The sequence below is a fragment of the Equus caballus genome, chromosome 1, assembly GCF_041296265.1.
Source record: "Equus caballus isolate H_3958 breed thoroughbred chromosome 1, TB-T2T, whole genome shotgun sequence".
Lineage (NCBI taxonomy): Eukaryota > Metazoa > Chordata > Mammalia > Perissodactyla > Equidae > Equus > Equus caballus.
Genome location: NC_091684.1, coordinates 131521756 through 131549317, shown reverse-complemented (window position 1 = coordinate 131549317; position 27562 = coordinate 131521756). Strand labels below are relative to the sequence as shown.

At 40.5% G+C, this 27562-nt stretch overlaps 1 protein-coding gene and 1 long non-coding RNA gene across 5 annotated transcripts in view; one reads left to right on the top strand and one right to left on the bottom strand.

The window, feature by feature from the left end:
- Window positions 1-961: 961 nt before the first annotated feature.
- PTPN9 (protein tyrosine phosphatase non-receptor type 9) overlaps window positions 962-27562 on the bottom strand; it is a 78941-nt gene continuing 52340 nt past the window's right edge. For 2 of the 4 annotated variants that reach the window (XM_070233271.1, XM_070233288.1), the window contains 9 exons: window positions 26749-26859; window positions 24873-24939; window positions 24611-24758; window positions 16923-17016; window positions 10089-10155; window positions 5838-5916; window positions 4501-4651; window positions 3870-4077; window positions 962-3067 (listed from right to left, as the gene is read on the bottom strand). In XM_070233271.1, the coding sequence (XP_070089372.1) occupies window positions 2853-3067; window positions 3870-4077; window positions 4501-4651; window positions 5838-5916; window positions 10089-10155; window positions 16923-17016; window positions 24611-24758; window positions 24873-24939; window positions 26749-26859 (1140 nt within the window). In that variant the 3' untranslated portion in view covers window positions 962-2852. Of the gene's footprint in view, window positions 3068-3869; window positions 4078-4500; window positions 4652-5837; window positions 5917-10088; window positions 10156-16922; window positions 17017-24610; window positions 24940-26748; window positions 26860-27562 lie in introns of all 4 variants that reach the window. The other 2 variants (XM_023653279.2, XM_023653284.2) reach the window with 2 other exon arrangements.
- Window positions 4559-27562, top strand: part of LOC111775722 (uncharacterized) — a 59882-nt gene continuing 36878 nt past the window's right edge. The window contains exon 1 of the long non-coding RNA XR_002811673.2: window positions 4559-4671. This is a non-coding gene — a long non-coding RNA (uncharacterized lncRNA). The remainder of the gene's footprint in view (window positions 4672-27562) is intronic.

The window sequence follows — 27562 nt, the reverse complement described above, 5'->3', positions numbered from 1 at the left end:
CGGCAAAATAATTTTCCTGTGCCACAGTCTTTTTCTTCTGTCAATACCTACCTCAAAAGGTTGCTTTAAGGGTGAATGAAATAATATTTAGAAAGCACTTTGAACAGTACCTGGAACAGAGTTAAGCACCCAATAAATGTTAGCTGCTATCACTTTTATTAAGAACACCTCAATATTTTGCACACTCTCCAGGCCAAAACTGTCCCAACTGGGCAAGGTGTCACTGGTCACCAGGGAATAGCTACATGGCATGGGAAGTGGTCCTATGTGGACAAAACTTCTCGTTCCATTCTAAGAGATGCAAGTAACTTTCCACAGACACCAGTCTACCCATATGTATGGAGTTTCCCTGGGAGAATGACCCTTTTGTACTCTGCAATCCTGAGGACACTACACCAGGAGGTCCTACCTGGGAGAATCAGTCACCAAATCCGTCACCCTTCCATGCAGCATGGACTCAAGATCAACTACCTGGAATTGAAGAACTGTTTATACTCTGAAAGGAGAGCTACAAAAACCTCTGGTTTCCAAAGACAACACTATCTTGACCCTTGAGAGAGAGCAATGCAGTGGAGGCCAAAGGCTTTGTAAGCAGACCAACTTGAGTTCTAGTTCTAGAGCAAATCACTGTAACCCTCTGGACCTTACATTCCTCATCTGTATAGAAATAGAAGGGTGGGAGAATAGTACCTCACGAGACTGTAGTGAAGTTTGAATGAGGTAATGGGGGAAAAGCACCAAGCATAAAGATTGGTATCCAGCAACTGGTACTGATTCCCTTTGTCTTCCCAGAGTTACGGCCATGGTCTGTGGACAAGGTAGGTGCCTCTCAGAACTGAAAGTCTCAGATACTTAGGCCTTAAGTCCCTCCCTACCTCCCCATCCCTCCCAGATCAGCTCTTGGACCCCCTCCTCACCTTCCCAGCCCCAGACTGCTACTACATTGATGAAGCTAAAAGGGTTTGATCATGTCAGTATATTTATATGTAAATACAAAACTGTATCGCTGTAAGATATTGAATATGAACATTTACAATTATTTTCTGAATCTGACTCAGTCCATTGATGTTAAATACAAAATGAAAAATTGTAAAAATAAGAATATGTACATTCAAAGAGCTTATTACAGTATAAAATTATTGAGGTCTGATCAGCTGCCAACCTCATCTGTGATGGGGGAAGAAGGTTTAGAGGTTCCTGGGATTTTCTTAGGAATGTGGAGTGCTGGGGACTCTTGATTCGATCCCTGGCACATCAGGCTGGGCAGGCTTGGAGCAGACAGGGATAGGGTGGATGAGTAGGGGGCAAACAGTGATTGCAAGGGACTCCTCACCCAGCCAGGGGGTAAGCTTTTTTTTTTTTTTAAAGATTTTATTTTTCCTCTTTCTCCCCAAAGCCCCTCAGTACACAGTTGTGTATCTTTAGTTGTGGGTCCTTCTAGTTGTGGCATGTGGGATGCCGCCTCAGCATGGCCTGATGAGCAGTGCCATGTCCGCACCCAGGATCCGAACCAGCAAAACTCTGGGCCGCCGAAGCAGAGCGCACGAACTTAACCACTCGGCCACGGGGCTGGGCCCGGGTTATGCTTTTTATTGAAACAAAACCCACCCAGCTTGAGCTCCAGGGTCTGGCACACTAGTAGACAGAAAGAGATGGGCATTTGAGTGGACAGGACCAAGTTGCATAAGGAAAGGAACCTTCTAGCAAAAGAAGAAAGGGCACCAACTCATTCTCCCAAGGAGAGATTCTCACGGTAGTTTCCTCTCTCTCACACCTCAGCTCCCTCTCTTTCCTTCTAAGACTTCATACTGATTGCTTTTGGCTCTGGCTGCTCAGTGAGTTCATCTCTACCCCCAGACACCAATCCTCAAGGGATGGGGAGGAGGAAAGAGAGGGTCTGGAATCACAGTGGAGGTCTATTCCCCAAATCAGCAAAGTAAACAGACAAAAATCATTAGATAGGGTAATCCATGCTGAATTAAACCAGTGTCACCACAAATCAGTGTTCTTGGCTCCAACAGGCAGCATTCTGAAAAGAGATAAGTCATTACGTAAGGGTGAGGGCCTGTGGCAGGAGCACGGAGAGTGGATGTGTGCATGTCCTCTTCCATCACTCTGTGGTCTGACAACAGGAACATGAACTCCAACCACAGCTAGTGCAGGATAAACAGCAGAGTCCAAGAAGTAAGGAGTCCTGAACTACAACACAAGCCCCAGGAAGTTCTACAAAGGAGTATCTCTGTGTATATGTATTTATAGAATACAACCATATTATCACATACAATATATATTATATACACACGTACATATGGACCCATACACATAAGTGCACATACACACACACACAGAATGACAGAAAAGACTGGAATACACGCCCTAGGTATAAACGTGCTTGGCACTCAAGACGTTCTCTAGAATATGTAACATGGTCAAGCTCTTTGGGAAGGAAGGTGGATGCTCACCAAACCTCCCCATCAAATTCTAGCAAAGGGAAGGAATGGGAGCAACCTCGAGAAGGAGAATGGCATTGGGAAAGGGGGAGGAGGTTCCTTCCCCCACTTACCTCGGGGCCCCTGGCAAAAACTGATAGCCACAATCTGGTTTTAATAAGGCACAGTTCGATAGCAGGTGCTAGGAATTAAGAATACATTGCTGCTGGCCCTTTCTAGCAGCAATTTCACCATATCTATCTAGCCAAAGGGAAAGACTGCCTTGTGAGCACGCATGTGCCGGGAAACACAAGAAAGAGTTTGGTCCATGGCTTCAGCGTAACTGATGGCAACCTATAGGCTCAGCAGTGTCCAGGGTAGTTTAAGGAAGGCTGGCCAGCAGGTAGGAGGCTCGTGGGACAGTTACTGATCCTCCATGGCCAGGAGGTTGTGGCTGGAAGGCACCATGCCCTCCCTCTCTGCAAACTCCAGGATTGCCTTGTAGCAAAAATAGTACTGCTCAGGGGTCTGGATGCTGAAGGCCCTCTGGGTCCTCATGCGAGACACCGTCTGGAACACATTAAGGGTGCCAAGCTCCTCCAGCTGTGCCAGGCAGATGTCCAGTGAGCAGAAAGTACCTGAAGGAAGGAAGGAAGTGGTCATACCTGGTCTACTTCTCCTCTCTCCCTCCCTCTACCAAATAACTCAGGCAGGACTAGATGAATGAATTCAAAGGCAAGGTGCGTCATGCAGGAGGCCAGTTGGCCTTAGGCCTAAAAGGATTTGAGGAGGAGGTCACAGGGAGTGTTGGAGGCCAGAGAAATGAGAAGGCCTCTTGTCTCTCAGGACATATATAGGGGTAGCAGGAAGAGTAAGTGGGAAGGTGACATAGAGGAACTGCCTGCTTCACTTCCGGAAAGATATAACAATAGCACTCTCACACTTGGGCCCTAATTTTCAGATTCTCTACAACTTCTCCACAGAGACTTTACACAAACATATTCTTCTTGACTTTCTCCCAAAGGGACCTCTGAACTAGAAAGTCCAGCAGTCCCTGCAATGCATGTCCCCTTAAGGCAAAACCTGCTAACTAGCTCCAGAATGGAGAGCACAGCGTATGGTGGTGATCTCCCCAGGGAGGGGGATGAGAAGGAAGCAACAGCCCAGCTGAGCTCTCTGGGACACCCAGGTGATAGTGATGGGGTCAGAAGATAATCATGCTGATGGGATGTATAAAGCATCAACCCTAGAGGACTTGGCTTGTGAACTGTACATTCTAGCCAGTATACCTAGTACTAGGGATAAAAAAAGGACATTAAAGAGGAATTTTTCATGGCACCAGTGGGTCAAATTCTTACAATCTGGCAACTAACAGCTTTGTTATGCCTCCCCAACCCTTGCTGCCTCTGGATGCTCCAAGAGCTGCATCAGATGCATTACCTGTCCTGCCAATGCCTGCACTGCAATGGACCACAATGGGTGGCTCAAGGCACTGCCCTTTGGAGCGCGCTCCCATGCTGCCGACGGCCAGCCTCTGCTGGTTCCTGACCGCTCTCAAGAAGTCAATGAGGGAAGCTGCCGAAGAAGGGACACCATAATCTGGCCAGCTTAGGAACTGAAAGTGGGTCACCTGGCGTTTCTGCCGTTCCTTGGATGAAAAAAGAAGCAAACGTTAATGAGGTCATTTCTGCTTGCCCCTGACTACCTTTGGCTTTTCCAGATTCTCAACCCCCCAGTATTCCCACTACCAAGGTTCCAGCCTACCACCCTCAACTTTCTCCATAATACTTCTCTACAAACCCAAAGGAAAGGTTAAATGTCTACAGAGGGCAGAAATCCTGTGTTGTAGGATCCAGATTTCTTATAAGTTTTATTCCTAAGTAACGCCACTATTCTGCTGAGATAATATGGCTATACTGGCTCTGAGTTGACTATACTAACCCTGTTCCCAGAAAAACGGAAGTAACTTATAAACTCCCTGGAATCCTGCCTCTTCCCTTTGGAGATTTTCTTTACAGCAAAGGTTTTCCCCCAGCTTCAAAAAAGTGAGAAAATAGAAACCTGGATTTACCTCTGTGTTGTGAATTTCTAGCTTTGTTTTCTTATAATGGTTCATGTTCTCCACGCCTAGATTGGTCACTGTGAGGAAGCCAAATCGGATCCGAGAGTCTTTTTCTAAAGGCCAGTACTGACCACACTTTCTCCTGCCGCCCTCCTCAAAGCTGAAGACACACAGAGCAAGGTAAGCCTTCTATCCTTCCTCTCTGCAGCAGTAACCCTGCTCTCCCCATGACCTGCTGTACTCCTAGGCAGCAACGTCATCTCTTGCATTGCTTCTGTCTAACTTACACTCTTGTTTCTTGGCAGAAAAGGAAGGAAACTTTCATTCTAAACAGATGTAACAACAGCTAAAGTTTGTGCATGTACTCATTTAGTAGGCCTGCTACATCATTTGGCCACCTTCCTGATACCTCTTGGTACTCTTCACATAGCTGGGATAAATACTGAGTGGACAAAGAAAGACAGCAGAGACAGCATGGTGGGCCAGACTCACCTCTCTGCCCTGTTATCTCAGCCACTGTTCATTCTCTTCCTCAATAAGGGTCCTTGGCTGATAGAGGAGAAAGGGAAAGGCACAGCTCCTGGGATGCTGGCAGGAAGTTTACGTAAAGTCCTCAAGTTCACCTCACTACTCTTCAGTGGCTCTAAAGCACTGTGAGCTGGTACTTCTTCCTCTACCTCCTCTCCAAACCAAAGGTGGCTGTAACAGTGCCACGAGGAAGCGAACTGAGCAAACATTCTCATTAATTTTTTTTCTCCTCATCTGAAATAGGTTATAATTATCATAATGATAATACTACAAAATAGTAATTCCTGAAGTTTTGGCAGATATATAGACCAAAATTTCAAAAATAATCCTTTCATCAAGACTTTCCTGCCTGACCTATTATGTTTCCCTTCTTTTTTGTAGTTCTCCTATAGGTGGAAATATGAACCAGCAGAAAAATGGTGAAAAGTAGCAGGGTAAGGGAGAGCAAAGGAAACTGGTAATTCAGAAGCCAGGAAGACAGCTGCCATTTGGAAGTAGAGACTAGATTAAAAGTGCATTGCCCCATGTTTCCCAATACTTCCTTTGCTGGATAAGGCCAGGACCTCAGAATAGTCTGTAATTGGCCCAGAGTCACCAGAGCCATAGACTAAAGCTTTGACAAGTCAGATGTACCAATCTCCACCAGACTGTGGCTGTGTTAACTCTGGGTCAGCTAAGAAAAAGCTAAGATATCCCAAACTCTGCCCTGGCTTTGCTAATGCTCATTGTTTCTAACAGCTAAACTCCCCTCTTGAATCATCCATGCTTGGGGACAGGGTAGATGCAGAGGGCAGTGGGAAGAAAAGGAATGAACTCACCGGGTGGTCATGACAATCACCAAGACTTTTTGTTCCCATACCATGAGCCAGAAATCACGATAGGTATTCTCCAAAGGGCCTGGAATGAAAGGAGAAGACAGGAAACATGACCTTGGGAAGCTCTTCTTTCCTTCTTAGGTTCTTCTGTTTATCTCCCAACTACTAACACCAAAGCACAGATGCTGGCTCCCTGCTCCTCTCACTACACGCCTGCTATTCAGGGTAGTCCTTGGACCACTAGCACCAGCATCATATGGGAGAGTGTTAGAAATGCACAATCTGCATTTAACAAGATCCCCAGGTGAAGCTGTATGTAGGTTACAGTTTGAGAAGCACTGTTACATACCCTGGCAGAGCCTTATCACCAGGGCTTCAGCTATCACATCCAGACTAACAGTGTCAACCGTGTACGTGTCTCTAGCTGTTTTCATTTCACCTAAGCCTTATAATCACCAGTTGCCTACTGAACCATTGCCCTTCCATGTCCCATCATCTCCTCAGACCCAACATGTTTGCAATTCAGTCTCCTTCAAAATTAGCTTTATTGCTCCACTTTCCTACCTCTGTTAACAGTACTGGCATTCTGAAATCACTCAGTCTTAAAAAGCTGGAGTCAACTATGACTTACTCATTTCCTTCATCTTCCAAAAGCAGTTACCAAGTCCTAGAGACATTTGCTTTTAAAATATCTTTGGTTTTTATCCCTTTACCCCCATCCTGGTCTCCCTGCCCAATTTCACTACCACGAAGACCACATCATCTTCTGTCTGAGTTACCGTAATACCGTCTTGGTTTACTTTTCTGAATAGGAGTCTTTCTCTTCCAGTCTATTCTGGATGCCCTGACAGTTTAATATTTCTAAGAAATTGCTTCATCACAATCTAGACACACGATGCTCACTTCCACATCTATTCCTTTGCTCAAGCTGTCTCTCTCACCTCCAATGCCATTCACTTTCTACCCATTTTCAAGTGCTGCCTTTCCTTCAAGGTTTCTCTGACCACCACATTCCTTATAGGGCTTCCTCTCCTCTCAGATCTTGATGGCACAGCTAGATCAAAACAGCCTAACCATTTAATGTTAATGGTCTTATACCAGTCATTTTACTTTGTGAGAATTAATCATGTCTCAGTAGACGTGGTACTGAGGGCAAAGGCCAGGCCGTCAAGTTCTCCTTTTAGAGTTAGAACCTGCACAGGGCTGGGGACTCAGCAGGATCTTTGAAGATACTTGTCGGCCACAAACTCCCTTTCAATCAAGGGAGTAACAATTCAGGAGAATTTCTTATACTTTCCCAGTGCTTCTTCCTATCCTGCTCTCAGGGAAGGAGGGCAGTACAAAGGGATGATTTTGTCCTGCATGTCTGCTGATTTCACTACCATTTTTACTAAAGCTTTTTGGCAAGCATGAACATTTTATAATACTAGAATTCTGTCTTTGTAGAAGTGGAGACTGCCAAAAGCATGTGAGGTCTTGGAAACAAGCTAAATGTCTAACAGGAAAGGATCAGTTTAATTATGGCATAACCCCAGTTTAAGCAGTCCGGAAAGGTAATGTTTTAAGATCTGTATTTCATGCTTTCGAATAGTATTCACAAGATACCATCAAATGAAAAAGGAGATAAAGTACAGAAAGAGCCCCTTTTGTTGGGTATTTTATTTATCTAAATCTATTTGTATGCACAGAAAAATGTTTAGAAGGAGATGCTGCAAAATGTTAACATTATCTATGGGTCTTAGGGTTAGGAGTGATTTTCAGCTTCATTTTCTAAATTTTCTACAATGGATATGCATTACCAAAGTATGCATGTCAAGGAGATAATAACACCCTTTCTCCATCTCCGACTCCCAGCTTTGTCTATATCCCACTATCCTGCACCACAGCAGCTCTCATATACTTAATCTTCCACATTCAAACCACTGGCAAAATTGATGTTGCCAATTAGAGCACCTGATAACACAGATACCACTCAAACTCAGGCTAGGCTGAGAAGGGTCATAATTTCCTCAAGGCAAAAGAGAGAGATTTAAAAGGGAAAGTTGCACTTCCCAGATAAGACTCTTTAACAGTAGGTTTCTCTAAAGAAATAAAGTCTGTGGTTTATGCTGACATGGGTGAAACAATCTGCTGACTTGGCTTGAGAGGAGTTTTGAACCAAGCAGACATGCGTTCAAATTCTGACTCTGCTACTTACTAGCTGTGTGACCCAAGGTCACGTAACCTCTTTGGGCTTCAGTTTGTTCATGGATTAATAAACCTTCCTTGCAGAGTCTCCATAATTAGATGGAGATTATATACCTGATATATAATAGATACTCTCAATAGATGATAGATATCATTAGTAGAGATATTATTATGAGTAAGAATCAGAATACTGAATATAGCCAAGAAGGTTAGCCAGGCAAATCAAACCAGCCTTCTCAACATCACGGACCCCATGTTCCAGTCCTAACAGACTGCTGACACCTTCTAAAGGAGATCAGTGCTTGACTCAAGAAATCTCTCTCATATTCCTGCAAGAGTTTGAAACAGGGGCCTTCAGAGCCAGCCTAAAGGAAACAATCTCTGCATAATTAGCAACTCTAAGCAGTGCCCTTGCATTCTAAACCTGGAGAAAGGAGCATTCTGAGGCCCCCTAGAGACAATCCTTACCCTCCATAAGCCCATCCACGCCATGGCCATCCTCCTCAACAAAGCCCCTACTCTCAGGCAAATCATATCATATCCTATACCTAACAAAAATCTTTCCTGATAGTTTTCTTGTTTCTTCTCAGGCTCTTAAAAGGACTCCTTTGGGAGGGAGTGGTCCCTCCTAGAGGAAGAAAATAAACCTGTGACTATCAGACCAATTACCAATGTACCAGTATCCAAAGTACCTTTTCCCTTTACTTCTCTCTTATTTTGAAAAATTCAAAACCTACAAAAAGTTGAAAGAACAGTACAATGTATTCAGACATTCCTTAGCTCAAAAGCTATCATTTTGTAACATGCGCTTCTCTCTCTATACATACACACATATTTTCTTCTATACTGAACTATTTAAAAGTAAGTTTAAGACATTATGAAATATATGTGACTCGAGCAAGTATTCAGAAGAACAAGGACATTCTCCTATAGAACAATATCCTTATCACACTGAAGCAGTTAAACACTGATATAATAATAGTATCTAAAACACAGTCTCCAATTGTCCCAATAGTTTGTCCTTAACGGGTTTTTCCTCCAAATTGAGGTTCCAATCATGGATCATGCATTGCCTTTGGTTATCATATCTCTTTAGTCTCCTTTCATCTAGAAAGTTCTCTGCCTTTTTTTGTTTTTCACAGCATTAACTTTGAAGAGTCTAAGCCAGTTTTCTGATAGTATGTCTCACAATCTGGATTTGTCTGCTTTGTGTCTCAGGATTAGATTCAGATTTAAAAACCGGCAACACACAACATAAGTTATGTCGTACAGTTCTCACTGGATTCAACAGGAAGAATACAATATATGTTTAGTCCATTACTGGTGATACTAAGTTTGATCACCTGGTTCAGGGGGTATTTGCCAGATCTCTTGCTGGCCATGCTCTGCAGTGGATAAAGGGCCCTAAGTCCATATGGTGGCCTGTTATATCCTCTTATGTTGTGATTTCTTCCCACCCGATTTCAAGGCAACCTGGTATTCTCCTTGAGATGGCAGAAGCCAGGTCAAAAGGGAGTACTGGGGCCCACAGGAGCATTTATAGAAACTTCGTCTGAAATCTGCCTAAAGCCCAGTACTTCACTGTCAGACCTAGCACAGACTATCCCTATCAGAAGACTGCTGGTGTGCTCTTTGACAGTACAGAGACCAGCAAAAGCCTCTTAACAGCAACACCCATTCATAGGTTGGACTCAATCTCTGGAAAGTCCTACTGCCACTCCTGGCCTCCTACTGGACATTAGGAGCACCTCACTAGCCCGTGAGTTCTGATGTCCCATTCCCTTGGGCTGGCACCACTAAGACACGGTCCAAAACCCTGTAGTAGTGTTGTGTGTTCAAATCTCCAGTTTATCTCTATGCAGTGAGCTTCCAGCAATATCTGGTACAAAAACTCTACACTTCTCCTCTGTCTTCCTCAAAAATCCCCAATCTTTATGAAATGCCAGGATCTAGTGGCCACAACATCACATCAAGTTACTATTTCCTTTAAAAATTATGCTATCATCTGATGCAAGGAATCACAGGTAGATGACACAAAACCAACTTGTGAGGGGCAGACTAACTTACCTTGTGTACCAATGTAAGCATTCTTCTGCTTGTAGCCATCCATGAAACTGGCATTGATGTAATCTGTCTAATGGTAAAAATGGAAATATCATTGCAGCTGCATGGAATACACCATTTGGGTGAGGAAAATAATGTACTAGGTAAATAAAACCCAAGGTGTGGATATTCTGTTCTTGTCAGGCAGAAAATGAACAGGGAAAGGGCCAATTAAAAACCACATTTCCACAAACGATGCTGGAACAATTGGATATCCACATGCAGAAAAATTAAGTTGACCCCTTCCTCACACCATACATAAAAACTAACTCAAAATGGATCACAAACCTAATGTAAAACCTAAAACTATAAAACTCTTAGAAGAAAATATAGGATTAAATATTGTGACCTGGGGTTAGGCAAAGCTTTCTTAGATGTGACCACAAAAGCACAAGCAACAAAAGAAAAAACAGATAAACTGAACTACATTAAAACTGAAAAATTTTGTGCTTCAGAGACACCACTGAGAAAGTGAAAAAACAAGCCATAGAATGTACATATTTGATAAGAGACTTGTATCTAGAATTTATTAGAACTCTCACAACCAAGTAGTAAAAAAGACAACCCAATTTTAAAATGGGCAAAAGATCAGAATAGCCATTTCTCCAAGTAAGATATAAAAGAAGTGGCCAATAAGCACACGAAAAGATGCTCAACATCATTAGCCATCAGAAATGCAAATCAAAAGCTCAATGAGACTCCAAAGAAGATATACGGATGGCCATTAGACACATGAAAAGATGCTCATCATCACTAATCATCAGGGAAATGCAAATCAAAACTACACTAAGATATCACCTTACACCTGTTAGAATGGCAAAAATATCCAAAACAAAAAGTGACAAATGTTGGAGAAGTTGTGGAGAAAAAGGAACCCTCATACACTGTTGGTGGGAATGCAAACTGGTGCAGCCACTATGGAAAACAGTATGGAGATTTCTCAAAAAGTTAAAAATAGAAATACCTTATGACCCAGCCATCCTACTAGTGGGTATCTATCCAAAGAACTTGAAATCAGCAATTCCAAAAGTCCCATGCACCCCTATGTTCATTGCAGCATTATTTACAATAGCCAAGACGTGGAAGCAACCTAAGTGCCCAGTAACTGATGATTGGATAAAGAAGATATGGTGTATATATATACAATGGAATACTACTCAGCCATAAAAAAGGATAAAATCGTCCCATTCACAACAACATGGACGGACCTTGAGGGTATTATGTTAAGTGAAATAAGCCAGATAGAGAAAGACGAACTCTGTGTACCTCCACTCATAGGTGGAAGTTAACATATAGACAAAGAGAACTGATTGGTGGTTACCAGGGGAAGGGGGGAGGGTGAAGGGAGGGCACAAAGGGTGAAGGGGTGCACCTACAACATGACTAACAATAGTGTACAACTGAAATTTCACAAGGTTGTAAACTATCATAATCTTAATAATAATTAAAAAAAAAACCTCAATGAGATACCACTTCACACCCACTAGGATGGCTATAGGTAAAAGATAGCTAACAAATGTTGGCAAAGATGTGGAAAAACTGGAACCCTCATACACTGCTAGTGGTAATATAAAATGGTGCAATCACTTTAGAAAACAAACAGTCTGGTAGGTCCTGAAAAGGTTAAACACAGACTTACCATATGATCTACCAATTCCACTCTTGAAGGAAATGAAAACATATATCTATAGAAAAACTTATACAGAAATATTCATAGCAGCATTATTCATAATAGCCAAAAAATGGAAACAATTCAAATGTTACTCAACTGATGAATGGATAAATAAAATGTGGTATATCCATAAAATGGAATATTATTTAGCAATGAAAAGGAGTGAAGTACTGATATAAGCTACAACATGGATAAATCATGAAAACATACCAAGTGAAAGAACCCAGACACAAAAGGCTACATATTGTATGATTCCATTTATATGAAATGTCCACAATAGGTAAATCTATAGAAACAGAAAGTAGGTAGAATGGGGGAAAATGGGGATGATAGCCAAGGATATGGAGTTTCTTTCTCAGGTGACAAAACGTTCTAAAGTTGATTGCGATGATAGTTGCACAACTCTGCAAATATACTAAAAACCAATGAATTGTACACTGTAAATGAGTGAATTGTATGGTATGTGAATTATCTCAATAAAGCTGTTATTTACGAAAATGGAGTCCATTAGGACTTGCAGCACCACAGCTCAGAACCAAAAGGGAAGCAAGCCAAGCAACCTGAGCAGGAACATCTTGTCCATGCTGCCACACACAAAAGGCAAAGTGTGCCTGGAGAAGGAAGAAAGCTACACTTCATACCTAGTACCATCAACAGCATGGGCCAAACACCCAGGCTCCATTACTATGTGAATTAACACAAAGCAACAGCCCAATCTGGAGGCGTTTCAATGAACAGCTCCTGATTTACTCTCTTCTGGGGGCGTTCTCCCATCTCCCAGCATCCTCATTCTTACTTACTTCAACATCATTAGCCATCAGAGAAATTAAATAGGATTTAATTTTTTCTTATTTTTATTATACCTCCTCACAAGATCTCTGCCAACATCTTTTAATCAGAGTTGATAAAAAAGAAATAAAGATGCAGCTACAGTTTCAAGTCATAATATAACTAGTTGAGCGTATCTAGCAGTTAGGATGGATAGCGGAGGATGTGGAGGGTTATAGAAGAACAAAAGAAAAAAAGTTTCAATAGCAAACTAGGGAAAACCCATACTCCATTCTACTCTAGAGAGGTCAGAATGACTCCCCAGTCCATCACCCTTTCTCCACTGGGTCCTATCACTTGGAGGACAGTCTGAACTGTCTGTACCCCATAGCTACTTTCAGAAAGCATCTGCATCTCATGGTGAAAACCATGTTATGTGGATATGTGTCTGTTCGCCAGTCAGTTTACCAACTTATTCTCCCACTAATTATTTCTTTTTGGTTTTTTGTTTGTTCAGAATCAAATGTCTTTATTTAAAATGAAAAAATACAGCTGGATATTTCTCCAGAAATAATGTTTGCTTATATGTATCAAGAAATGTCCTGAGCCAGCCCTGAGGCCTAGCAGTTGAAGTTCAGGACACTCCACTTCAGTGGGCTAAGTTTGCTTTCTGGGCACAGAACCACACAACATGTCTGCCAGTAGCCATGCTGTGGCGGTGGCTCACACAGAAGAACCAGAAGTACTTACAACTGTATACAACTAGGTTCTGGGGCTTTAGGGGGGGAAAAGGAAGAAAAAAAGGAGGAAGATTGGCAACAGATGTTAGCTTAGGGCAAATCTTCCCCTGTAAAAAAAAAAAAAAAGTTCTAAGACATAAACTTTTAATTTTGTTTAATTTTTTAAAATTGAGGTCACCTTGGTTTATAATATTATATAAATTTCAGGTGTGCATCATTCCATTTCAACTTTTGTATAGACTGCATTGTGTTCACCACCGAAAGTCTAGTTTTTATCTATCACTGTACACATGTGCCCCTTTACCCCTTTTGCCCAGGACCCTCCCCTCTTCCCCTCTGGTAACCACCAATCTGTTCTCTGTATCTTTGTGTTTGTTTATCTTCTACATATGAATGAAGTCATATAGTAATTGTCTTTCTGCATCTGACTTATTTTGCTTAGCATAAAGAGCCTCAAGGTCAATCCATGTTGTCGCAAATGGCAAGATTTCATCTTTTTTTATGTCTAAGTATTATTCTGCAGTGTGTGTGTGTGTGTGTGTGTGTGTGTGTGTGTGTGTATCCCACATCTTCTTTATCCACTCATTCACTGATGGGCACTTAGGTTACTTCCAAGTTGTGGCTACTGTGAATAATGCTGCAATGAACATTGGGATGCATATATCTCTTCAAATTAGTATTTTACTATTCTTTGCATAAATACCTAGAAGTAGAATAGCTTGATCATACAGTATTTCTATTTTTAATTTTTTGAGGAATCTCCATGCTGTTTTTCCATAGTGGCTATACCAGTTTACATTCCCACCAGCAGTGTACAAAGGTTCCCTTTTTTCCACGTCCTCTCCAACACTTGTTATTTCTTGTCTTTTTAATAAAAGCCACTCTGACAGGCATGAAGTGATATCTCATTGTAGTTTTTGATTTGCATTTCCCTAATAATTAGCGATCCTGAACATCTTTTCATGTGTCTGTTGGCCATCTGTAGATCTCCTTTGGAAAAATATCTGTTCAGATCCTCTGCCCATTTTTTCATCAGGTTGTTTGTTTTTTTGTTGTTCCCACTAATTATTAAGTCAAGAGTTTCCTGCTCTTCTCTCCTCCCACAGCAGCTGGTATTGACCTCATACTACTAGTGTTCTACCCTGACCCACATACCTTCACTGAGCTAATGGACCATCTGCAGCAGATCCAGCAAGCTAAAAGCCTCACTCACTCCCAACCAGGTGCTTCTCAATCCAGGGTCCACCCATAGTCAGCCAAAGCACATCCTGTGCCCAGCCTAGCACATTCAAGTGGTATACTCTACAGGACCTAGGCCAGAAAGCATTTTAGAAAAGTACAAGGATTTGCCTGGTACATGCCAATCAACACTATTATTTAAGTAACATATAAGTTGCTACTCTTGGAGCTACCTTCATGCTTTGAAATGTCACATCTTTAAAAGAGATTTACTTTTGCTTTATAACTAAGGATATCAGCTTTCAGCATCTTTGTCTCTGAGAGCACTGGGAATTAAAATCAGCAATTTAAGAAGAATCATCAGATATTAAAAATGAAAATGAGGGGCCAGCCCAGTGGTGTAGTGGTTAAGTTTGCGCACTCTGCTTCAGCGGCCCAGGGTTCGCCGGTTCAGATCCCAGGCATAGACCTAGCACTGCTTATCAAGCCATGCTGTGGCAGGCATCCCACATATAAAATAGAGGAAGATGGGCACAGATGTTAGCTCAGGGCCAATCTTCCTCAAAAAAAAAAAAAGAAAGAAGAAAGAAAGAAAATGACCTCAGAAATAAAGTATAGATTTGGGGGCAAACTGAAATAGCAGGAAGAACCAAACCAAGCACACTATATTATAGGCCATGTTCAACAGAAACCATGACTAATAGCTTTATAATTCCAGGAGCAAATCTGGTGAACAATTCACTAATAAACCTGAATCCTCTATTTACCGTGGATATAAAGCCTCTGCTAATGTTTGCAGTAATGAGAGGGATTATAACTCAAGTGATGATCTTCAGATTAATTATAAGATGACTAGAATAGTCTCCTAGTACACTGGGATTCACTCATTCAGTCACAAATAATTTACTGAATGTCTGATATCTTCCAAGCACTGTTATAGGCACTGGAGACACAGCAGTCAGTCAACAAGACAGATAAATACAGATATCTCTGACCCTAGAGCCCCAACTCAACTATTATACCCAAGTCCTTCATAGCTTACCCCTATGATGATCTCAATAACACTGATGAATTTGCCCTCAGTCAGCCACTCTTAGCTAATGCTCTGGCAGGAAAACCCTCTATAAGGATCCTAGACAGGGCTATTAATTCAGTCTGTGCACTTCAAACGGCAGGGTCAGAGGAGATTAAAATCACGATCCTAGGGTCCCAACCCATGTGACATACATGCCCAAATACAAGGCAATGATTTTCTCAAAAGTTATCTCCCATAAAAAGAGGACAGATATAACAAGTCCCTATAATGTGTCTCATGTTCAAGGCGCACTATTTAAATTCCTTCACTTTGAACAGCAACCTCAATCAATGTGGTTTTTTGATGCATATTGAGGTCACCAGAGAGAACTGTTATATCAGAATGAAAAAGAAGAAATATAACACCTATTTTAGTCAATGACCTCAAAATTCTAAGTGTTAGATGTTACTGTAAACAAATTATATTAAAGAGGACTTTAAAAAGTAATAAGTAAATGATTATGCTATAGAGGATGCATGAGATACAGGATGAATGAAAAGAAAAAACTATACTAATGTTATGCTAGTAGATTTTCCTGGTTTAGGATAAACTTTCCAGTGACAATGTACTTGTCATGTGAGCATGTACTTAAAAGCAAATAAAAATGATGTAGTCTGGAAAACTGTGTTAGATTGACTCAAAAAGTAGCTCAAATAGGAAAAGAGACAGATGTTAAAGGTGCATATGCCACAACTAGAAGGACCCACAACGAAGAATATACAACTATGTACTGGGGGACTTTGGGGAGAAAAAGGAAAAAAATAAAATCTTTTAAAAAAAAAAAAGGTGCAGGTGAAGAGTCTGAATAACATGTTCACTAAATATCTATACTATTATATATGTGAATTTTAATATGTACAGATATGATCAAATTAATACATAAAGTAATATAGTCATTTGACCATTTCATCTCTATCCTTAGATATCTACATATATACTAGATTTTTTCAGATACGTATATCCAAAATTTTTTCAGATCTTCTAAATGGAAAATTCAGAGGTCACTTAAATCAGTTGCCTTGTACTGATGCATATTCACTCATCAATATGGTAGATGGTATGAATATGGTTTTACAACTAAGGAGAAATAATTGAACATTTATTGAGCATCTACAATATACGATCACCCTTGTGGTATCAGCATTTACATAAAGTATTTCATTTAATTTCCACTAAGTACTGTGAGATGGGCATATAGAGACTTGCCTATGGTAACAGACTAGTGTATAGCAAAATTAAAACTCAAACCTTCTCTCTCTGGCTTAGAGTCCATGTTCTTTCTACTACAGTACTAGTAAGCTTCACTTTGCAAGAGGTTTAAACTTCCCTCAGTGCTCCTCAAAAGACAGCATTTATCCTTCTACCTGAGTGTGGCCACTTCGTTTTGTCAGCTTCACTCTCGTTTGGTCCAGGCAGGGTACATCTCCATAGCGGTTCTTCTCTAGGTTTCCTGGAGACCTACAGAAAATGAAACAGACAAGCTAAAATAAAGAAAATGGGGACAACGTACATGTGTTATGTACAAATTCTAGCAGTACAAGGGTGGGTGTCAATTACTCTTGGGGGTGGAGACATAGGACGTTTTCATTGTCTAGTCTATATAATTCCATATCATTTAACTTTTTTTTTTTTGAGGAAGATTAGCCCTGAGCTGACATCTGCTGCCAATCCTCCTCTTTTTGCCGAGGAAGACTGGCCCTGAGCTAACATCCATGCCCATCTTCCTCTACTTTATATGTGGGACGCCTACCACGGCATGGCTTGACAAGCAGTGCCATGTCCGCACCCGGGATCTGAACTGGAGAACCCTGGGCGCCAAAGCGGAACGTGGGCACTTAACTGCTGCGCCACCGGGCCAGACCCTCATTTAACATTTTTAATGATAAGTATGTACCATTTTTCTCTTTTGAATGGAAATATCTTTATTTCCATTCAAAATAAATTCATTCATCTTTATTCTCAAAAGAGAAAAATGGTACAGCACCAAAAAATGAACTGCAAATAAAATTTTCTACTAATTTCTCAAAAGACGTTCAAAATAAATCTCAATTTCCAGTTTAACATGGTAGGTAGACAACACATTTGACTCCACTCTACCTAGTAGCCTCACTAAAATGACAATAAAGAAACTAGTCAGTAGTGACACCAGAGACATCAACAGACAGAGAGATTTCAACCCCCAATGGCAGAGAGAAAACAGATGGAACAATTTTGGCTGACTTGGCCAAGTGTAGAAAGCTAGGACACACAGAGTTACCTACAGAGAAACACAATGACTCACCCTTACCCTTAAAATTCCCACATCCTGGAAGGCAAGGTGACACCCAGGCTAAAAACAGGAATAAATGAAAATCTGAATGATAGACATTGAGAATCCCCTGCCCCCTTTTCCTTGTCCTAGCCTGTCCTACACTCATATCTAAGTTCAGAACCTACCAGGCAAGACAGTGGAGAATTCCTCTCTGGAGAAAGTGAACAGCCCTACATAAAAGAAGTCTGTTGACCTACAACTAGAATATACAACTATGTACTGGGGGCTTTAGGGAGGAGGAGAAGAAAAAAAAAAAGAATTCTGTCATTTGGACTACACCAACAACAAGTTAGTTGATCATTTTAATTTGACGCTAACCCATGCAAACAGCACTTCCAAACAGCTTTTAAAAACCCTACAACTAAGTGTGACCTGACAGCTAAGGATCTCTAGGTAATTAAGGGAAGCCCCTAACACGAAAGAGACCAATTCAAATATACAAAGGGAAAAACAAGCACAAAAAAGAGTAAGAGAAAATGAGTTTTAAAAGGGTATAATTAATATCCTCAGAGAGAAAGATACTATATACATGAAACAAGAATAGAATACCATGAAAAAGGACCAGAGAAGAAAAGCTCTTGGAAATTAAAAATGACATCCAAAATAAGAATTTTAATAGAAGAGGGGCTGGCCCCATGGCCAAGTGGTTAAGTTCGTGCACTCCACTTCAGCAGTCCAGGGTTTCACTGGTTTGAATCCTGGGTGCAGACATGGCACCACTCATCAGGCCATGCTGAAGCAGCATCCCATGTACCACAACTAGAAGGACCCACAACTAAAATATATAGACAACTATGTACTGGGGGGCTTTGGGAAGAAAAAGGAAAAATAAAACCTTAAAAAAAAAAGAAGAATTTTAATAGAAGAGATGAAAGAGAAAGTTAAGGAAATTTCCCAGAATATAAAACAAAAAGTCAAAGTGATGAAAAATGAGAAAATTAAAGAAAATAAGGGAATTGTTCTAGGACAGTGGTCAGCAAACTACAGCCTAGCCTGTTTTTGTAAATAAAAGTTTTACAGGAACACAGTCAAGCCCATCAGTTTAGTACCATCTTTGGCTGCTTTCACACTATAATGGCAGAGTTGAGTACTTGCAACAAAGGTTATAAAGGCCCACAAGTCTAAAATATTTACTATCTTGCCTTTTAAGAAAAAGTCTGTCAATCCCTGATCTAGGAGATCCAACCAGACTGATAGGAATATTTTAGAGAGAGAGAATTGATATAATACAAAGAAAGAAAGAATGAAAAAAATAATAATGTAAAAACAAGACCTAGAACTAAAGAACACAAACCTTCAGAGTAAAAGAACCTATCAAGCACTCAGTAAAATGAATGAAAAAAAAGACATCAAGGCAGATCATTGTGAAATTTTTAAACAGAAAGATAGATTATCTGAAACTATCCAAAGAAAAAAAAGATCATTTACAAAGACTTGAGAAGGAATAAGAATAACGCCAACTATTTAGCAGCATTAGAATGGTACTGATTTAAAAATTCTAAGGTAAAATTATTTCCAACCTAGAATTTTATGCTCTAGCAAAATAGAAAAATAAGTAAAGAAAGAAAAAGACATGGAACCCAGGAAACAAGAGTCAGTAAAGGAAAGTAGGGTGGGGAAATGGCAGGATGAGAGCTGAAGAGCGAGTCCAGGTAACGACCAACCACAGTTTAGACTGGAGCAAAAAACCAAAAAGTTCTACAAGTGAGATCTCCAGGAAAAATAATGAAAAATTGATTATATTTGACCAGTTGGAACATAATGATGGTATAAAATAAATCTGATTAAGCATAGGAAAAAAATAAGTATAGGTACATAGAAAACTAAAAGCAAATGAAAAAATTAGATAGTAACTCCAGAAGAAACAAAAAATGGAATTGATAAGATTTAATATATATGACCATTTCATAGAAGCCCACTTAGCTCTGCAATAAAAAAATTAGTCACAGTAATGTAAATAGTGAATGTTGATTTAATAAAAAATTGTGACATAATTATGTTGGAAAACAGTCAAAAGGGAACTGGAGACATGGTGTAAGAGCTAAATGCTTACCTACCATAAAAATCAATAACAAATATTATAAGCATTTTATTTAGAATTATGGAAAAAATACAAGAATAAAGAGCTACAAGAGATGAAAATGGATAACTAAGGGAGTGGAACTGAGGGTAAGGTAGAAGACTGCTGTTTATTTTGTCATCGCTTTTTTCTTTGGTAGTACTTGGTTTTAAAAAAATTATTTACCTATATATTGATTAAAACCAAAAAAATAATTACAAAGACCACTCATATAAAATAATGTTCTATACTGTTCGTGGGTACAAATGTATATGTAACAGCATAAACAAAATGGCCTAGAAGGAAACACACCATATTCATAGTACTAGAGCAGCTGCTTCTGGGAGGTGAGAGCTGATGGTGAGAATTAGAAGGGATTCAACTTTAGAATGAATTTTCTTTTATTATAATAAAAAAAAATTTGAAGCAAATATAATATTAAAAATTGTATCAATTCTGATGATAGGAACATAGTTGTTTGTCATGTTATGCTCTGCTCTTTAAAAAAATTCCCTCTTCCCACACAAATAAGCCCAGCTGATATTTTACAAAGTTCCAAAGACAATTCAATGGAGGAAAGATACCCTTCAACAAATGGTGCTGGAGCAAGTGGACAGACATAGGCACATACGCACACACACAAAATGAACACCAATGTAAACTTTACACCTATACAAAAATTATTTCAAAATTGTTCACAGACTTAAATGTAAAACATACAACTGGGGCTGGCCCAGTGGTGCAGCAGTTAAGTTCGCACATTCTGCTTTGGTGCCCAGGGTTCACCAGTTCAGATCCTGGGTGCAGACCTGGCACCGCTTGGCACGCCATGCTGTGATAGGCGTCCCACATATGAAGTAGAGGAAGATGGGCATGGGTGTGAGCTCAGGGCCAGTCTTCCTCAGCAAAAAGAGGAGGATTGGCAGCAGTTAGCTCAGGGCTAATCTTTCTGAAAAAAAAAACCATAAAAGTATAAAAATTTTAGAAAAAAAGAAAACAGGAGAAAATCTTTGGAATCTAGGGCTGGGCAAAGTGTTCTTAACTTGATGCCAAAAGCATGATCCATAAAAGGAAAAACTGATTAAAGGGACTTCATCAAAATAATAACTTTTGGGGCCGGCTGGGTGGCGCAGTGGTTAAGTTCACACGTTCCACGTCGGCGGCCTGGGGTTCACCAGTTCAGATCCAGGGTGCAGACATGCCAGTTGGCAAGCCATGCTGTGGTAGGCATCCCACATATAAAGTAGAGGAAGATGGGCATGGGTGTTAGCTCAGGGCCAGTCTTCCTCAGGAAAAAAAAGAGGAGGATTGGCAGCAATTAGCTCAGGGCTGATCTTCCTCAAAAAAAATAAAAAATAAAAAAATAAAAAACTTTTGCTTCACAAGAGACCCTATTAAGAGGAAAAAAAATAAGCTTCAGAGTGGAAGAAAATATTCGCAAACCACGTATCCAACAAAGAACCAGTATCTAGAATATATAAAGAACTCTCAAATTTCAACAGTTAAAAAAAGTCCAAATAGAAAAATAGACAAAAAACATGAAAAGATTTTTTTATTAAGATTATGATAGTTAACAACCTTGTGAAATTACAGTTGTACATCATTATTAGTCATGTTGTAGGTACACCACTTCACCCCTAGTGCCCTCCCCCCAACCCCCCTTTCCCCTGGTAACCACCAATCAGTTCTCTTTGTCTATATGTTAACTACCACCTATGAGTGGAGTCATACAGAGTTCATCTTTCTCTGACTGGCTTATTTCACTCAACATAATACCTCAAGGTCTATCCATGTTGTTGTGAATGGGACGATTTTATCCTTTTTTATGGCTGAGTAGTATTCCATTGTATATATATACCATATTTTCTTTATCCAATCATCAGTTGCTGGGCACTTAGGTTGGTTCCATGACTTGGCTATTGTAAATAATGCTGCAATGAACATAGGGGTGCATGGGACTTTTGGAATTGCTGATTTCAGGTTCTTAGGATAGATACCCAGTAGTGGGATGGCTGGGTCATAAGGTATTTCTATTTTTAACTTTTTGAGAAATCTCCATACTGTTTTCCATAGTGGCTGCACCAGTTTGCATTCCCACCAACAGTGTATGAGGGTTCCTTTTTCTCCACAGCCTCTCCAACATTTGTCACTCTTGGTTTTGGATATTTTTGCCATTCTAACAGGTGTAAGGTGATATCTTAGTGTAGTTTTGATTTGCATTTCCCTGATGATTAGTGATGATGAGCATCTTTTCATGTGTCTATTGGCCATCTGCATATCTTCTTTGGAGAAATGTCTGTTCATGTCCCCTGCCCATTTTGTGACTGGGTTGTTTGATTTTTTTGTTGTTGAATTGTGGGAGTTCTTTATATATTATGGAGATTAACCCTTTGTCGGATAAATAACTTGTAAATATTTTTTCCCAATTAGTGGGCTCTTTTTTTGTTTCAATCCTGTTTTCCCTTGCCTTGAAGAAGCTCTTTAGTCTGATGAAGTCCCATTTGTTTATTCTTTCTATTGTTTCCCTCGTCTGAGGGGTTATGGTGTCTGAAAAGATTCTTTTGAAGCTGATGTCAGAGAGTGTACTGCCTATATTCTCTTCTAGAAGACTTATTGTTTCAGGCCTAATCTTTAGGTCTTTGATCCATTTTGAGTTTATTTTATGAATGGTGAAAAAGAACATGAAAAGATATTTTATAAAGAGGCTATACAGATGGCACATAAGCACATAAAAAGGTTTAACATCATTAGCTATTAGGGAAATGTAAATTAAAACAGCAATGGAATCTCATTACACATTACTTCATTAATACACATTATTGGTGTAAGACAGAGGACTAGAGCTGATGAGGATTCTGGGTTCTAGCTCCTGAAGTTGGGGGCTCATTCATTCAAGCAAGAGGCAAAATTAGGAAGTCCTTCCATGGGACTGGGGTGTGTTCTCTGATTATAAGATAATAGCTGGTTTGGGGGATGCCAAGAGGTCAAGCCAAGCCTGCTTTTTGAATAGGGGGAAGGGAAACAATGGTAGAAATGACATCTCAAGGGCCTCACTGCAGAAGCAACCAGAGCAAGGTCAGGAATCCCCAGGACACGCGTGTATCCTCTTGGAGCAGCCTAGCACTCTTCCCTGCTCCATACTACTTCCTTGGTTCAAAAATACAGGGGAAGAGCTGGTCCCGTGGCCGAGTAGTTCAGTTCGCATGCTCCACTTCAGCAGCACCGGGTTTCACTGGTTCGGATACCAGGCGAGGACACGGCACCACTCGTCAGGTCATGTTGAGGCGGTGTCCCACATGACACAACTAGAAGGACCCACAACTAAAATATACAACTATGTACTGGGGGGATTTGGGGAGAAAAAGCAGGAAAAGAAAAGATTGGCAACAGTTGTTAGTTCAAGTGCCCATCTTAAAAAAAAACAAAACAACGGGAAAAGGAGCCAATCTTAAAAACAACAACAACAACAACGGGAAAAAACTGTCTGGCTGGGAAAAAGACTGGATGCAGATACGGGTCTTGGAGCTGGTAGAGAAGAAACAGCTGTGTGGGAGAAAAGACTACTCTCCCCACTTGATATATGCTCTGCTCTCTCTTTCTCCTCTTATTTTCCTTTGCATTCTTTATCTGCTTACTGACTTTTCTCAAGTGCTCGTCTCTCTTACTTTCCTTATCTGTTCCCTAACTCATTATTTTTCTTCTTTCCTCTTGCTAAAAGCCTCTATCTCTCAATGTTCTTTAGAGCACACTGACTAAGCTGGATAGGAATTATGAGGAGGAAGAGGTACTCACACAAGCACAGATTCCTAAAACATTTAAGCTACAAAAGAGGGTGATATCAGACTCTAAAATCACATATTACACACAGGAAAACTGGGTGCAGAGATGTGTGCGCACAGGAAAACTAAGGTGCAGAGAAGGGAAATAACTTGTGTAAGTCACATTGGAGATTTTTGGCAAAGCCAGAACTTGAGCCTGAGACCCACTGGGACTGCTCCCCCAATTTTTAACAGACAGAGCTCAACTTGGAGAGAAAGAAAGTTCTGCTGCAGCCAATGAAAATATGGTAAGATAAATGAGAGCAACAATAAGAGAAATAATCTATGTTGTATTGCCAACAATAGTTATCAAGTAGTTATGAACCAGTTATAAACTAGCCAGGTGGTTTGGTGGTAGGATTTGGGTAGAAGGAAAATCCCATGAGGCTAAACTTCCAAGAGGGAACTCTTCTCTCTTCCTGACTGTGGATTATTTTAAATGCACCAGCACCCCACCTCAGAAAGTAATGTTATACTATAAACACTCTAGGGAGAAACTGCCCAAATGAAAGGACCAGACACACGTTCCTGAGGACAGGAATAGAGAACCTACATTTTGAGCCTACATTGTTTTTTCCCTAAAACCACTTTCATTTCAAGAAAATATCAAAAAATGTGTCCATTTTTACAGGGTTCCTTGTTAGTACCAAAGACCTTCAGAAATTTTAGAGCATAGGATGTTGGCAACAAGCACCAAAGCAGATGACTCTTTCTGGATGAGAGAAACCTTCATCTAAGCGAGAGTGATGCTCCTTAACACAAGGAAAAGCCTCTGTTAAGGAAGTGAGTGTGGAAGGAGCTGCTGGCAGCCCATGCCAAAAGCATCTTGGTAACCGATCGGTACCCCAAACGTTTCCTACTTACATGGAACAGTGGAAAGTGCCAACAGGGTTCTCACGACGGATGTCTTCATACTCCTCATATATCCCCCGCTTTTGCCTGGTACTAACATAGTCCATCAACTCTTGGACCGTCATGGCGTGGGGACCTGGAACATGTACCGAGTCCCAGTCTAAGGCAGGAGGGAGGGAGAACAGGATGATCTCATCGAAGGGATCCGGGTGGCCATTCATCTCGGGTAGGAACTGGAAATTCCAAGTGGCGAGGTCAATTTTGATGTACCCACCCAGGTTTTCTGGAAGGCACTCCCTGGGCAGGTGCTGGGTGACCTCAGACGTCTTTAATATCTGAATCTGGAAGGCCAGAAAGAACCATGTGAGTATGCGGGGTGGGGGGGGAAGGGGGCGGTAGACATAAAGATAGTGAAGATAAAGAACAAATGTGCTTATGTTAGGTTTGGAGAACATGATGACATTTGCTTGAAATACTTGGTATACCTGTAAAGGAAGTAGACTGCATTTCATCTGCTTGGGATTGAAGTCCTATGAATTTCTTAAAGGTTTGACTTCCCAGAATGTATATCAAATTCCCTCCTGGAATTAGGGGCCCTGTTATATACCTTCTGAAAGGAAGGTATGGTGAACAAAGGCTTTATACTATTAACAAGGCTTCCCAGTACCATCTCATGCGACTATTTGCCTTTTTGACTACTAACAATGCATAGGTAGTGATTATTTTTGTCAAGCCCCTACTAAGACAACCAATTCTAAGCCTGTTATCTTATGCTTTACTCACAGCTCGGTATAGGTGTTCTCAAAGACAGGTTTCTGTGAAATAAAAGACAAGACCAGCCACCCAGAGGCAAGGTAGCCCAAAGAAAAATGCTAGAGAAGTAATCATAATACCTAATTCTGCTCTCTGATTGGACATGGCCACACTAGACCAAATTAGCCTAGTTGGTTTTCTTGGAATCCGTGTGAAATGAGGATGCTTGTCTCTCTTGCTGTTACCTATTCCTGGAATGCCCCATTTTCCTCCTCGGCCTCTTCAAGGGCCAGCTTATAGTGCACCTCTTCTGTGAAGCCCTCCCTGACTGCCTGAGGCAATATTCTCCTCTGTGCAGAGCCACAGTCCTCTGCCTGCACGTCTTTCTCTATGTTCCCTATCAGGACCATGAGCTCTTTGAGGGTAAGGACTGTCTTAGTCAATTTTTAATTCCCAGGGCCCAGAGCCTGGACTATAAAGGTGCTCAATATATTCTGAGTTTATACATGCATTTACACTTATATATAATTCAAGTGTAAGAACTTGCCTAAGGAGTCCTCTCAAAGAGTTATCTCAGGAAAGATCTCTCCTACTCAGATTCACTAGGTCCCCAAGTAGTTCACAGAACCAAATGTCTTCAGTTTTCCCTCTCCAACCTAAGTCATCTTAGCTATAAAGATCTGCATTGTTATTAATGTTATAACCTCATAATCCTATCCTACTATGTCACTGTTTCATATGCCCTTTCTTTCGAGGATTCCAAGGATGAGACGTGAATGAGGGAAACCATAATCTTTCAATCCTGGAACACTCAGGGGATGATAACAGAATTAAGATAATTTTAGAAAACACTTTTGAAGTTAGAAAGCGACAAGCTGTTTTAAGAGAAAATGCCAGGAATAAAAGTAGCAAGAGATGCAGTGAGCGACTCTTCCACCACGTAGGTGGTCAAAGGGACTGAATGATATTTCCAGATGAACAAATTCAAACACTAGTTCAACTAATGCAATTATATTAGAAGTTGTTAAATATTAACAACTTCTAACAACTGTATAGCACTAGGCTAAATTTTGGAAGTAGTAGCTATCTCTAAGTTAACCATGGGACACATTCCTTCAGTACTCTCTTTATGCAAGGTGCTATGGAATGGGAGCGCCACTACGCCTAGTTCCTAACTTCAAGGAACTTGTAGTTACAGTGGGAAAGGCAGCCTGTACTGAGGTGAGTAAAGAATAAAGCAGAGAATACAAGTGAATACACTCACAGAAACAGAAAGTACTCTGGAAGACAAGCTAGGAGGATTTTTTTGAAGGTAGAAAATTAACTGGCAGGTTTCAACAGTAGAGATGTGAATGTATCTATCCACCTCCAAATAAAATAAAGCTAGCTTGCCTTACCCTCTCCCGGACTTTGTCCTTCAGGAGGAGGCTGATGATGGAATAGGGCACTCGGAACCATATGGGTGCTCCCACAATCAATACTTTCTTCAAACGAGCTGGAAATGCTCCCTGTAGAGAACACATATGAGGATTTAAAGATACCAGTTAGGGCACTGCAACAGAGCCCTAATGGAACCTGTGACTGTTCAAGCCCAAAGTGGAGGTTTTCTGCTCTTCTCCCCATTCTTACCCAGCAGGGGGAGTCTACAGCCTAATTCAGGTTTCACTTCAGTTGCCAGAGAAAAAATGGTTAAAAAGAAAGAAATTAAAAGCTGATTTACTTTTAAAAGTAATGATATAATATTCTTGTCAACATAAGTTTTATGGATCAAAAACTATTCTGACTTGTATCAGCACATACGTGTGTATCCTTAGGTTCTGCTTATTAAAACTTTACAGAAAAATCAGATCATGAATAAACTGAAGAGGAAAAAAAATTTCTCATAATCTTTCCTTTATTCTGATATCTGTGTATTTATAATCCCTTATTTTTTTACCCATCTCTTTATTTATGCATTCATTTATTCAGTCAATAAATATGATCAGGGTACAAGGGCAAGTGAGGTCTAAAAGAACGGAGACATCCTGATCTGCACAAAGCCTAAGAATGAAAAATTATTCATTCCTAATCCCCAGCTGTTGGTTTCATTTAGTTTCTTAATATTCCAGCCCTTCTGATAGGCAAGGATACTATGTAATATTGCCCTTATAACTGGGAAGAAATTATTCCCAAGGACTCAAAAAAAGAGAAAATTGTATCTCACTATCTTCT